Source organism: Crotalus tigris, unplaced genomic scaffold, assembly GCF_016545835.1.
Source record: "Crotalus tigris isolate CLP2741 ecotype Arizona unplaced genomic scaffold, ASM1654583v1 scf7180000024426.654172153:694254, whole genome shotgun sequence".
Classification (NCBI taxonomy): Eukaryota; Metazoa; Chordata; class Lepidosauria; order Squamata; family Viperidae; genus Crotalus; species Crotalus tigris.
Window position 1 is genome coordinate 68,024 of NW_024100594.1, and position 13,962 is coordinate 81,985.

General features: G+C 45.0%; 2 protein-coding genes across 3 annotated transcripts in view; both read right to left on the reverse strand.

Moving 5' to 3' along the window:
* The window catches only part of LRRC24 (leucine rich repeat containing 24), a 43,211-nt gene that overhangs the window by 19,360 nt on the left and 9,889 nt on the right, over positions 1-13,962 (reverse strand). The window contains exon 1 of one of the 2 annotated variants that reach the window (XM_039330204.1): positions 5,382-5,503. The exons of the other annotated variant lie outside the window; for it this stretch is intronic. Within the exon in view, the coding sequence (XP_039186138.1) occupies positions 5,382-5,407 (26 nt within the window). The 5' untranslated portion in view covers positions 5,408-5,503. Of the gene's footprint in view, positions 1-5,381; positions 5,504-13,962 lie in introns of those variants that run through there. 2 annotated transcript variants of the gene reach the window in all.
* Positions 6,125-6,556, reverse strand: LOC120302172 (guanine nucleotide exchange factor subunit RIC1-like; the record flags this gene model as incomplete). The annotated part of the gene is made up of 2 exons (XM_039330203.1): positions 6,125-6,245; positions 6,483-6,556. Coding segments are annotated over 2 exons (195 nt in total), but the record flags the coding sequence as incomplete, so codon positions are not given.

Genomic DNA, 13,962 nt, shown 5'->3' on the forward strand with positions numbered 1-13,962 from the left:
GATGTAAAAAAGAGGTTGAGACTCTGGAAAGAGTGCAGAGAAGAGCAACAAAGATGATCAGGGGACTGGAGGCTACAACATATAAGGAACGGTTGCTGGAATTGGGTAGGTCTAGTTTAATGAAGAGAAGGACGAGGGAGGACAGGATAGCAGCCTTCCAGTATCTCAGGGGCTGCCCCAAAGAAGAGGGAGTCAAGCTCTTCTCCAAAGCGCCTGAAGGCAGGACAAGAATCAAGGGATGGAAACTGATCAAGGAGAGAAGCAACCTGGAACTAAGGAGGAATTTCCTGACAGTGAGAACAATTAACCAGTGGAACCACCTGCCTCCAGAAGCGGTGAATGCTCCAACACTGGAAGTTTTTAAGAAGAGACTGGACAGCCATTTGTCCAAAATGGTACAGGGCTTCCTGCCTGAGCAGGGGGTTGGACTAGATGACCTCCAAGGTCCCTTCCAACTTTATGATGATGATGATGATGATGTCATCTAGTCCAACCCCTGCTCAGGCAGGAGAAACCCTATGCAGCTAGTCCTCGGCCGCAACTGAGCCCCAGAATAACCCTTGCAGAATAACAGAGCTGGAAGGGACCCTGGAGGTCTTCTAGTCCAACCCCCGTGCCTGGCTGGGGAATTCTGGGAGTTGAAGTCCACCAGTCTTAAAGTGGCCAAGATTGGGGACCCCTGCCCTAGCTGACTCTCTACCCTTCCATGAATGAACTCAAAGGTGGAGTTCACACATACTTAACCAGGTCTGTGGTTAAACAACCGCATTTGGCCAAGATGGGCTGCTCACCAAGTCGGTTTTTCTCTAGTTTAGACCAGTGGGCTACAACTCCCAGAATTCTGGCTGGGGAATTCTGGGAGTTGCAGTCGACTGGTCTTAAAAGTTGAGAAAGGCTGCTTTCAAGGTTTGTGCAAAGATGTCCAGGAAGTCCCCAATTTAAAACGGTTCATTTAGTGACCGTTCGGTGTTACAATGGCACTGGAAAAAGATGACCGTTTTTTACACTTACGGCTGTTTCACTTAGCAACATAAATTCTGGGCTGAATTGTCGTTGTAACTTGAGGACTACCTGCATTTTGTGAACCAGGATCAGGGAACACAGTTGCTTCTGATGGCAGCTGCCTCTGATACGCAACACTCTGATCAGAATGCAAATGCAGGAGGGGAAAAAAAAAACCCTTTTAACAAAAGCTTGGGCAGAAAATCAAGATGGGTTTTGTCAAGAAAAGTTTGGCTGGTATTTTCCTGCACGAACGGCCTGATCTACCCTGGAGCCTGCAGAAGCCAAGAGGCAGCCCAGGTGAACTGCAGGAGAGTATTGAAGCCCAAAATATTATGGGCTGTAGAGCAGGAGAAGGCAGAGCCAGAAGGATAATCTCGGGCCAAGAAGCTTAATCTTTAAGGCAGTGTTCTTTAATCTTAGCCATTTTAAGATGTCTGGGCTTCAACTCCCAGAATTCCCCAGCCAGCATGGGTGGCCTCATGGCTGGCTAAGGAATTCTGGGAGTTGAAGTCCACAAGTCTTAAAGTGGCCAAGTTTGTTGAGCCCTGGTTTAGGGCAGTGTTCTTCGATCTTAGCCATCTTAAGATGTCTGGACTTCAACTCCCAGAATTCCCCAGCCAGCCTGGGTGGCCTCATGGCTGGCTAAGGAATTCTGGGAGTTGAAGTCCACAAGTCTTAAAGTGGCCAAGTTTGTTGAGCCCTGGTTTAGGGCAGTGTTCTTCGATCTTAGCCATCTTAAGATGTCTGGACTTCAACTCCCAGAATTCCCCAGCCAGCCTGGGTGGCCTCATGGCTGGCTAAGGAATTCTGGGAGTTGAAGTCCACAAGTCTTAAAGTGGCCAAGTTTGTTGAGCCCTGGTTTAGGGCAGTGTTCTTCGATCTTAGCCATCTTAAGATGTCTGGACTTCAACTCCCAGAATTCCCCAGCCAGCATGGGTGGCCTCATGGCTGGCTAAGGAATTCTGGGAGTTGAAGTCCACAAGTCTTAAAGTGGCCAAGTTTGTTGAGCCCTAGTTTAGGGCAGTGTTCTTCGATCTTAGCCATCTTAAGATGTCTGGACTTCAACTCCCAGAATTCCCCAGCCAGCATGGGTGGCCTCATGGCTGGCTAAGGAATTCTGGGAGTTGAAGTCCACAAGTCTTAAAGTGGCCAAGTTTGTTGAGCCCTGGTTTAGGGCAGTGTTCTTCGATCTTAGCCATCTTAAGATGTCTGGACTTCAACTCCCAGAATTCCCCAGCCAGCATAGCTGGCTGGGGAATTCTGGGAATTGAAGTCCAGACACTTTAAAAGTTGTGAAACACTTTGAGGCAATCCACCCATTTTCAACCGCAGCAGCATCACGACTCTGGCAGCTACCCAGCTCTAGCGATTCACACAGCAAGCAGCTCACGCCAAGCCAGGTCAGCAAACTTGATTCCTAAAAACTTTAAGCAAGGCATCCTTCATTTGAAACGATGAGGTGGCTTTTGGAAAGCCAAATAAAATATATCTTATTCACAGACTAAAATTAGAAATTTTTGGCGTTGCACGGAGGACAGGTCCTGGATAAGCAAAAGTTACTTTGGGGTCTCCGAGCTTGGCGGTTTTCTTGAAGACATTTCGTGACCCAACTAAATAACCTCATCAGGGTCAGAAGGGAGGGAGGTTTCATCATTGTAGCACAGATGAGGTCAGCTGGTTTTAATGAAATGTCTGCAAGCAAATGACCATGCTTAGGCCCCACAGTCGTCGTCTTCCTCCTCCTCCTCCTCCTCCTCCTCCTCCTCCTCCTCCTCCTCCCTGCAAACCCCCACTCCCTTCTAGCACTGATGATGTTACCTAGTTGGGTAATGAAATGTCTGGAAGAAAACCACCCAGCCCAGAGAGCAACAAGGACCTTATAGTCCTAATCATCGTCGTCGACGATGACATCCTCCTCCTCCTCCTCCTCCTCCCCCCCTTCTAGCACTGATGATGTTACCTAGTTGGGTAATGAAATGTCTGGAAGAAAACCACCCAGCCCAGAGAGCAACAAGGACCTTATAGTCCTAATCATCGTCGTCGACGATGACGTCCTCCTCCTCCTCCTCCTCCCCCCCTTCTAGCACTGATGATGTTACCTAGTTGGGTAATGAAATGTCTGGAAGAAAACCACCAAGTTCAGAGGGCACCCAGGACCCCACAGCTCTCCTCCTCTTCCTTTCCACACTCCCTTCTTTTGCTGACTGGGGAATTCTGGTAGTTGAAGTCCACACAACCTGAAGTTGTTGAAGTTGAGCAGTGTTGCCCTAAATAACAAGGGAGCCATGTCTCCCTTTACAATTTCTGGGCCTGCAAATTAGTATCGCTTCGGTCCTATCTCCAACTTGGGAACTTTCAGAATTGTGAATTTAATTTAACCCCATTTAATTTGATTTATTTTAAAGCTTTAATGCACACTCCAGCACAGTTCCTATGGTAAAGACACTCCAAGCCACCCTTTTTTAAAACAATCAACCAGAAATCTTTACAAATAACTCTCCACGAACATCAACACCCACAAAGGACGATTTATGGGTGAACCGCAGTTGGGAGGCCCATATTGTGAAAAAAACACCCCACCAGAATACAAGAAACACAGTTCATTCCGCACATCCCAATTGTTGGGGTGTGCAAGGTCTGCTAAACCTCAAACCTCGCCTTACCAACTGCAGTGCTGAGTTCACACACCCCAAATCCAAACTGTTCACTTAAAATAAAGCTTCCCTTCTTATTTCACCGAGTCTTTACTTCTTTCGGATGCTGCAGTAAAAAACTTGCCGGTTGATTTAAAGGAAGCTCGCCCAGCCTTCCCACACAAAAGCTTCTGTGTTGGGTTCCACAAGCCCCGTGGAACCCACAATTTCCATTGCTAAGTGAAGCAGTCAGTAAGTGAGTTGCGCCCCATTTTACGACCTGGCTGCAGTTGCTAAGGGAATCGTGGGGCTGTTAAGTGAATCTGGCTTCCGCTGTTGAATTTGCATGTCAGACGATTGTAAATAGAATAACAGAATAACAGAGTTGGAAGGGATCCTGGAGGCCATCTAGTCCAGCCCTCTGCTCAAGCAGGAGACCCTTACAGAATAACAGAGTTGGAAGGGGCCTTGGAGGCCATCTAGTCCAGCCCCCTGCTCAACCAGGAGACTCTTACAGAAGAACAGAGTCAGAAGGGATCCTGGAGGCCATCTAGTCCAGCCCCCTGCTCAAGCAGGAGACCCTTACAGAATAACAGAGTTGGAAGGGGCCTTGGAGGCCATTTAGTCCAGCCCCCTGCTCAAGCAGGAGACCCTTACAGAAGAACAGAGTTGGAAGGGGCCTTGGAGGCCATCTAGTCCAGCCCCTTGCTCAAGCAGGAGACCCTTGCAGAATAACAGAGTCAAAAGGGATCCTGGTGGCCGTCTAGTCCAGCCCCCTGCTCAAGCAGGAGACCCTAGACCGTTCCAGACTTTTGCACATTCTTTGCACATGCGATCACATGATCTTTAGGGCAGTGCAACCGTCATAAGTACATGCCAGTCGCCAAGCATCTGAAATTTGATCGCAGGGCCCTGGGGGATGCTGCAACGGTTATAAGTGTGAAAAACGGTCATAAGTCACTTTTTTCAGGGCTGTTGTAACTTTGAACGCTCACTAAACGAATGTCGTAAGTCGGGGATGACCCGTCCTGAATCCCATCCAGGGCCCACAAGATGGCAGAGATGCCACCTTTCAGGGCATCCGCTATAGGGAGCAGCCTTCAGGATGGGCATCTAGACCGGCACCTTCTCCTTCCGGATGCCTTGAACCCGGCTCCCTTGTTCTTAGGAAGGGAGCGGGCCCAGAAAGGGCCTGAGAGCAGCTCTGGGCTCCCAGGAACCTCCCAGGAATGGCTTAGGGCACAGCGAAGCAGTGGAACTCCCTGCTACAAGATGAAGATAGGACCACTCTTGGCAGGCGAGTGCCCGAAATGTTTCCCCCCCACCCGAGCAGGGGGTTGGACTAGAAGACCTCCAGGGTCCCTTCCAACTCTGTGATTCCGTTACTTCTTTTATCTGCTATTCTATTACTCTAGGACGTGGGTTCCCTTGGCTGGGGATGATGGGCCAGGCTGGGCTTCCAGAGGGGCAGGGAGGATGGGTGCCGGGCTCCAGCCCCAGTCCGGGGATGGGGACAGAGGCGACCCTCCCCAGGCACCGGGGGCTTCCCCGCCAAGGGGGCGGTTGGCCCATCCCGGGACCGCCGCCTTCTGGTGGCCGCGAGTCCCGGCGGCCCTTCGCCCCGGGCAGCTGGCCCAGATGCCCTCCCGCGGGAAGAAGCCCCCGGCCCGGCCCACCCCCGCCGCGGGCATCGCCCCCTGCCCGTCCGGCTCCGGGAGCGGCCCTGCCGCGGCCCTCGCTCACCTGCCCCGCCCGGCTCTCCATGGCATCGGCGGCCTGGCTCTGGCTGGCGCGGCTGCGGTGCCCGCCCGGCTCGCCTGGGCAGCCCCGAGTGCGCCGCTCGGCCTCCGCCAGGCAGGGACGCCCCCCGCCCCCGCCCCGGTGACGTCAGCGCCGCCCCCGCCCCCGCCCCCGCTGTGGACGCGCGTGTTGCGGGGCGCGCTGGTCGTGGGAACCGGGCAGGGCGAGGGAGGGAGGGACAGGTGCACGGGTGGATGGGTGGGTGGGTGGATGGATGGATGGATAAATGAATTCATGGAAGGATGGAAGGAATGAGGAAGGAACAGCTGCACGGGTGGATGGGTGGACGGATGGGCAGGTGGATGATGGATGGATGGATGGATGGATGGATAAATGAATTCATGATGGATGGATGGATGCATGAAGGGAGGGAGGGACAGGTGCATGGGCAGATGGGTGGATGGATGGATGGATAAATGAATTCATGATGGATGGATGGATGGATGAAGGGAGGGAGGGACAGGTGCATGGGCAGATGGATGGATGGTTGGATGAATGAATTCATGGATGGAAGAATGGAGGAAATGAGGGAGGGACAGCTGCAAGGGTGGATGGGTGGATGGATAGACGGATGGATGAATGGAGGGAGGGACAGGTGCACAGGCGGATGGATGGATGGAAGGATGGAGGGAGGGACAGGTGGACGGATGGACAATGATGGATGGATGGATGGATGAATAAATGAATTAATGGATGGATGGAAGGATGGAGGAAATGAGGGAGGGACAGCTGCAAGGGTGGATGGGTGGATGGATAGACGGATGGATGGATGGATGGAAGGATGGAGGGAGGGACAGGTGCATGGGTGGACGGATGGACATTGATTGATGGATAGATGGATGGATGGATGAATAAATGAATTCATGGATAGAGGGAGGGTGAGCATGTACACAGGTGGACGGGCAGATGGATGATGGATGGATAAATGAATTCATGGACGGATGGATGGATGAATGGATGGAAATGAGGGAGGGACAGCTGCACGGGTGGATGGGTGGATGGATAGATGGATGGATGGAGGGAGGGAGGGAGGGAGGGAGGGACAGGTGCACAGGTGGATGGGCAGATGGATGGATTGATGGAAGGATGGAGGGAGGGACAGGTGCATGGGTGGACGGATGGACATTGATGGATGGATGGATGAATAAATGAATTCATGGATAGAGGGAGGGTGGGCATGTACACAGGTGGACGGGCAGATGAATGATGGATGGATAAATGAATTCATGGATGGATGGATGGATGAAGGATGGAGGAAATGAGGGAGGGACAGCTGCATGGGTGGATGGGTGGATGGATGGATGGATGGAGGGAGGGACAGGTGCACAGGTGGATGGGCAGATGGATGGATGGAAGGATGGAGGGAGGGACAGGTGCATGGGTGGACGGGTGGACGGATGGACAATGATGGATGGATGGATGGATGGATGGATAAATGAATTCATGGATAGAGGGAGGGAGGGCAGGTGCACAGGTGGACAGGCAGATGGATGATGGATGGACAGATGGGCAGGTGGATGAATGGATGGAGGATGGATGGATGGATAAATGACTACGTGGAGGGGGAGGTTTTAGGCACAGGGGTGGGCCCTACAGAGCTTTGGGCAGGGGCCTACAAAAGAGTTTTGTTAAAAAAAATGAAAGTAGGGAAAGCAATAAAAGAATAAAAAATCAATCTAACCTATACTTAAATATATGGGAAAATGTTTTATCGACTATGTCTGGAAGAAAAGCAACAAGCTGACTGAACGGGGACTCTCTTTATAATGCTGGCCATCTGGATTATACAGGTCGTCCTTGATTGACAACCATCCTTGAGCCCAAAATGTCTGTTCCTGAGTGAGACAGTTGTTAAATGAGTTTGTCCCGTTTTACGACCTTCCTTGCCACAGTTGTGAGGTCAATCGCTGCAGTTGTTCAGTTAGTGGCACAGTTGTTAAATGAAACTGTATAGTTCAGTGTGTCTCAGCCTCAGCAACTTCAAGATGGGTGGACTTCAATTCCCAGAATTCAAGCTGTGCTGGGCTGGGGAATCCTGGGAGTTGAAGTCCACCCATCATAAAGTTGGCCAGGTTGAGAAGCTTTGATCTAACTAGGTTTGTTTCTTTCACCCTCAGCTGTTTGCCTTCTGAGTCCAGGGTCCACCTACCCTGATTCCAACTTCTTGGTTATTTTCACACCATGGAAAACTGGCGTTTCACCTGTCAGGGACCCCAAGGGTCATCTAGCTCCACCCTCTGCAATGTGCAGGGGGGGGGAAACCCATTCAGTTACTTTTCCAGCCTCTGTTTAACCCATCAAGCAAGCTGCTGTCTTTCTATAGCAGCCATTATAAGGGAGTGCTTAGCATGCACTACAGAATTTATGCACACGCAGTGCACACACACACACGCACACACACCGCAAAAATCATGGGCTCAGCAATTGAATTGCAAAAATAAAACAGGCTTATGCTCAGAAAGCACTTTAGGCTTGTGACTGTACATTAGCTGGCTGAATGTCACTGGGTTTTGTAGTCCCATGGGCCCAGAAGACAGAGGCTACACAGCAAAATGCAGACGATATTAAACAGTATATATATATTTTTTACACCCAGCAGAATCTTGCTAATGCGACGTGTGCATATTCAACTTTCTTTTATTCTCGTTATATTTTTATAATCAGCCAGACAACGTAGGGGGACGGCAGACTCTCTAAAGACAACGATTGCTTTTCGCTCAAAGAAGGTGTGTATAGTATACTGTAACATATTTCCTACTTGACCCCGGAGCTGGTATTTGAGAACTGCAGCTTAAAGGCAATACATGGTTGGACTAGCTGACCTTAGAGCAGTGGTTCTCAACCTTTTTAATGCCGCGACCCCCAACCGGTCGTAAGTCGAGGACTACTCAACTGGGGCAGCACCGTTTGCAGAATGGGACTTTTTTCTTTTCTTTTTTTTTTTATTGAAAATTTTTTAAAAGTTTTACAAATAACAACAAACAAAACAACCTTCACCCAATCCCTCCCAAGCCCCCCCTCCCTCCCCCCCCCGAACTTCCCAGAACTGAATATAGGCTTATTTAAAATTTTAAAAAACCTAAACAAATTTTAACATCTTATAAAATAATTAATAATAAAATATATATAACATTAAAAAGAGAAAATACTTAAAAAGAAAAAAAGGAAAGAAGAGAGAAAGAAAGAGAGAAAAAAAAAATAGAAGAAAGAAAAGAAAAAAAAGTATAAAATATCAAAAATTTTTATACAAGTTATAGAAAAGCTAGATGATATTTTTTTATATCCAATTTATATTGTATAAAATTTATCCATTTTTCCCATACAGCAAAAAATTTCTCTTGCGATTGCTCCTTTAAAAAAGCTGAAATCTTGCCATTTCCGCCAAATAAGAAACTTTAAAAAGCCACTCTTGCAAAGTAGGCAAAGATTCCTTCTTCCAATATTGCCCTACTAACAGCCTTGCGGCTGTAATCAAATTTAACATCAATATAACCTCCTTAGCATCGCAATCAATAACAATACCTAACAAAAATAATTGCGGGGTAAATTTTACCTTCCTTCTAAAAATTCTTTGAATATTCCACCATATCTTAATCCAAAAGGCTTTTATGTTTTTACACGACCACCAAATATGATAATAAGTGGCATCCAAACAACCACATCTCCAACATTTAGGCTGTATATCAGGGTACATAATAGACATTTTTTGTGGATCAAGGTGCCATCTATAAAACATTTTGTAAAAATTCTCCCTTAAATTCTGGGCTTGTGTGAATTTAACATTCCTCACCCAAATAATTTCCCAGGTATCCAGTGGGATTGGTTCACCAAAATTTTATGCCCATTTAACCATACAATCTTTGATTAGTTCAGATTCTGAATCCAGTTCCACTAGAAGTCCGTAAACCCTCTTAATATGAGTTTGTCTTTGATCCTTTACTTGTATAACAAAATTTTGATCTTCTCTAAGCCAGCCCATATTACAATCCATCTTCCATCTGTCCACTAATTGTCTATATTGAAACCATGAATAGGTAATATTTTCATGTACTAAATCTTCCAAAGATTTTAACTGCCAGTTTTGACCATCCCATCTAAGTAGTTGTGTGTAAGAAACCCTATCCATTTTAACTCCTCTCCTTATCCCCTCTATCGCATGCCAAGGTATGGCCCATAAAGGTATTTTAAAATCACTCTTATAATATTTCCTCCAAACCCTAAGTAAAGAAATCCTTATAATATGTGATTTGAAAACTCGATCCACTTTTTTATTAAAAATTAAGTAGGCATGCCATCCAAAAACTAAATCCCAACCCTCCAGATGGAGTATTTCTACATTTGTTAAATTTACCCAATCACTAATCAATGTTAAGACCACAGCATCATAATATAATTTCAGATTTGGTACCTGGAGTCCACCTCTCTCACGGAAATCTTGCATGATTTTAAGCTTTACCCTTGGTTTTTTCCCTGCCCAAATACATTTGTTGATGCCTTTCTGCCATTCATTTAAATTAAGCTCATTCTTTAAGATAGGTAGCATTTGAAACAAAAAAAGGAATTTTGGTAGGACATTCATTTTAATAACTGCAATTCTACCCATAAGAGATAACTGTAACTTGTCCCAGTTCTTCAAATCCTTCTATACCCTGATCCACAACTTTTCATAATTATTCTTATACAATTTTACATTAGAAACAGATAATGTAACCCCCAGATATTTTACCTTATCAACAACTTCAAAATCTGTTAAATTAACCAAAATCTGTTTATCACAATTAATCATGTTTTAGGTAATATTTTAGTCTTATTATTATTAATTTTAAAACCCGAAACACAACCATATTGATAAATCAATTGTAATAACTTTACTACAGAGTACGTAGGTTGAGACAGAGTAACCACCAAATCATCTGCAAAGGCTCTTAACTTATATTCTTTTTTGTTAACTTCTATTCCTTTTATTTCTTGCGACTCCCGAATTTTGATCAGCAAAATTTCCAATGTTAAAACAAACAATAACGGAGATAATGGACATCCCTGTCTTGTACCTTTTTCTATTGTAAAAACCTCTGACAAACCCCCATTAACGATAATTTGAGCAGTCTGTTTTTGATATATGGCACCTAAAGCTTGTGATATTTTTTCTCCAAAATTCATCTCCTTAATTAAACTTAGCATAAACTGCCAATTCAGTTGGTCAAAGGCTTTTTCAGCGTCCAAAAATATCAGCCCTGCAGAGATTTGGTTGTTCTTATCTAAATATTCTAATAAATTAATAATTTGTCTAACATTATTTTTCATATACCTTCCAGTTATAAAGCCCGATTGATCCTTATGTATAAGCTGCTGCAAAACCCCCATAAACCTATTAGCTAAAATTTTTGCAAAAATTTTATAATCCACATTTAAGAGAGATATAGGCCTATAATTCTTAGGTAAAGTAAGGTCTTGGTCCTTTTTTGGGATCAAAGATATAAAAGCACTGCGCCATGACGGAGGAATCTCTAAACCCTGTAGTATATTATTAAAAAGCTCACATAAAGGTTGAGTCATCTCTTCTACTAAAGTCTTGTAATAAATAGATGTCAAACCATCCGTACCCGGCGCTTTACCTAGTTTTAATTGCTTAATAGCTATCACTATTTCCTCTTTAGTAATTAAACCATTAATTTCTTGTTTCTGATCTTCTGTTAGTTTAGGAAACTTGGCCTTACTTAAGTAATTGTTTATAACCGTAGTTTGTACATTGGTACTCTTATATAATTTCTGATAATAATCTAAAAAAGATTTCTTAATCAATTCTTTCTGATAAACGAATTTACCATTATAGTTTATTTTATCAATAATTCTCTGTCTCTGTTTCTTTCTTAACTGATAAGCCAACCATCTCCCTGGTTTATTAGCATTACAAAATGTATTTTGTTTCATAAACATTAAGTTAGTTGCAGCTTGATCAGCCATCAACATATTAAATTGTGTTTTTAACAACTTTATAGCTTCTTTAACCTTTTCATCTGAAGGGTTTGAAATTAAGGACTTCTCTTTTAATTTAATCTCATCTTCCAGTTCTTTACGTTTCTGAGTCTGCTTTTGTCTATGAACATTATTCATTTTTATCAAAATCCCACGCATAAAAGCTTTACCTGCATCCCAAACCATTGACATTGGTGTTCCCTTATACATATTTAAAACAAAATAATCCTTTAAGCATTCCTTTAATTTTTGAACATTTTTTTCTTGTTTAAATAAATTCTCATTCACCCTCCAAGTTCTCCTCTCCTCTTTTTCAATAGCCAATTCCATCCAGACTGGACTGTGATCCATCAATGACCTAGGAAAAATTTTAACATTCTTCACCCTGTTATATAGATCAGTTGTAATCAAAAAGAAATCAATCCTTGAAAAAGATTGGTGTCTATCTGAGAAAAAGGTGAAGTCTCTTTCCTCTTGATTACGTTCACGCCAATAGTCTCTCAACTCCCAGTCCTCTTTCAAATCAAAAAAAGCTTTAGGTAATTTAGCCTGTTTAAAAAAAGTAGAAGAACCTTTTTTGTCTTTTTGTATATCTAAAACACCATTCCAGTCTCCCATTAATATCACAGACCTATAGTCCAACAAAGTTATTTTCTGATGTAACAACCTATAAAATTGTTCCTGTTGCTGGTTTGGTGCATACAATCCCACTATAAGTATTTTCTTACCATATAAGCCAAGTTCAATCATAACATATCTTCCTTGAGGATCTGATTCTACCAGACAAGCTGGTAGACTTTGCTTGACATAAATAACCACACCCCCTTTTTTCCCAGGGGCAGGAGATACAAAATGAGACCCCAAGCGAGCATTAACTAAATATTTTTGATCTTTAAGTTGAATATGAGTTTCCTGCAGGCAAATTATATCATTATTATGTTGCTTTAGATAATAAAAGATTTTCTTTCTTTTCTGCAGGGAGTTGAGACCGTTAGCATTCCAAGTCAGGAACTTTGCCATCTCCCTCAACCAAGAGCCTGGAGAAGACTGCCTGGAGATCTACCACTGAAGAATATATTGCAGAACTCTTGAGTCTTGCTCCTCCCACCGGCATTGACACGCTCTCATGAGAAGATTCTTTAACTTCTTTCTTCTGTTGTTCCTTTTCCTTACGTTTATGTGCTGCACGGGTCATTCTCTGCTCTTTGACCTCTGCTTGACGCAGCCATTCCACCTGTCCAACAGCCATCAAACCTGGTTCTTCAGACTGCTGTTCCACCTCTTTGCCACTCAAAGCTTTCTTTGGTTTAATACAGTGGTTCTCAACCTTTTTAATGCCGCGACCCCCAACCGGTCGTAAGTCGAGGACTACTCAACCGGTCGTAAGTCGAGGACTACTCAACTGGTGCAGCACCGTTTGCAGAATGGGACTTTTGGCGGGCTCAGCAGGGCAGAGACAGCCTGGACAATTCCTATTGGCTTTTGAAAGCCAATAGAATTAGACTCTATTCAAGAGAGTCTATTCTATTGGCTTTCAAAAGCCAATAGAATAAAAGGGAGTAGCACAGCTAAGGAAAAGGGGGGGGGAAAATGGCGGACTGCATTGTTTGGCGACCCCCGTGAAATGGTCGTTTGATGGGGTCCCGACCCGCAGGTTGAGAACCACTGACATAGAGATTCCTGCCAGCGCCACAGTCCCAAAGTGGATAAATTGATGGGGGGGGGGGGGTAAATCAGGAGGACTCTGGGTGTATCTTTTTTCAAGTAATCAATTTTATGCAAAGGTGAACCTTTGGTGAGGAAATGCTGATTTTGTTTAGCTACCATAGCAAGCTAAACAAGTTTAAGATGCGTAGACTTCAACTCCTGGAGGAGGAGGAGGAGGAGGAGGAGGAGGAGGAGGAGGAGGAGGAGGAGGAGGAGGAGGAGGAGGAGGAGGAGGAGGAGGAAGAGGGTGATGATTGTGGAGTCCTTGGTGCTATCTGAGTTTGGCTGTTTTCTTGCAGACGTTTCATGACCCAATTAGGGAACATCATCAGTGCTAGAAGGGAGAGGGGGTTGTGGAAAGGAGGAGGAGGAGGAGGGGGAGGAAGAGGAGGAGGACGACTGTGAGGTTCTTGGTGTTCTCTGAGCTTGGCTGTTTTCTTGCGGACATCTCATGACCCAATTAGGGAACATCATCAGTGCTAGAAGAGAGATGGCTTTGCTCTTTGTTTATATACTAGTGGATTTGTCTCTCAGTATTGGTGGGAGTGCTCCAGGATCTCTCTATTGTTTTTGGATTTAGTACCGGTTGTCCTTGACTCACAACCACAACTGAGCCCAAAATTTCTCTTTCTAAGTGACACACAGGAGAACAGTCATAAATCTCCCCCCTTTTTTAGAACTGTTGTAACATTGAATGGTTACTAAACGAACCGTTGTAAGTTGCACGTCGAATACAGCTTCGTCTGTTACCACGGTGATATATTTTCTCTCTTCTTCGCACATCTGCAGATTGCCACATTAATTTCCCTCTTGTGGTGCTGATGTTAGGGATGATAGGGAT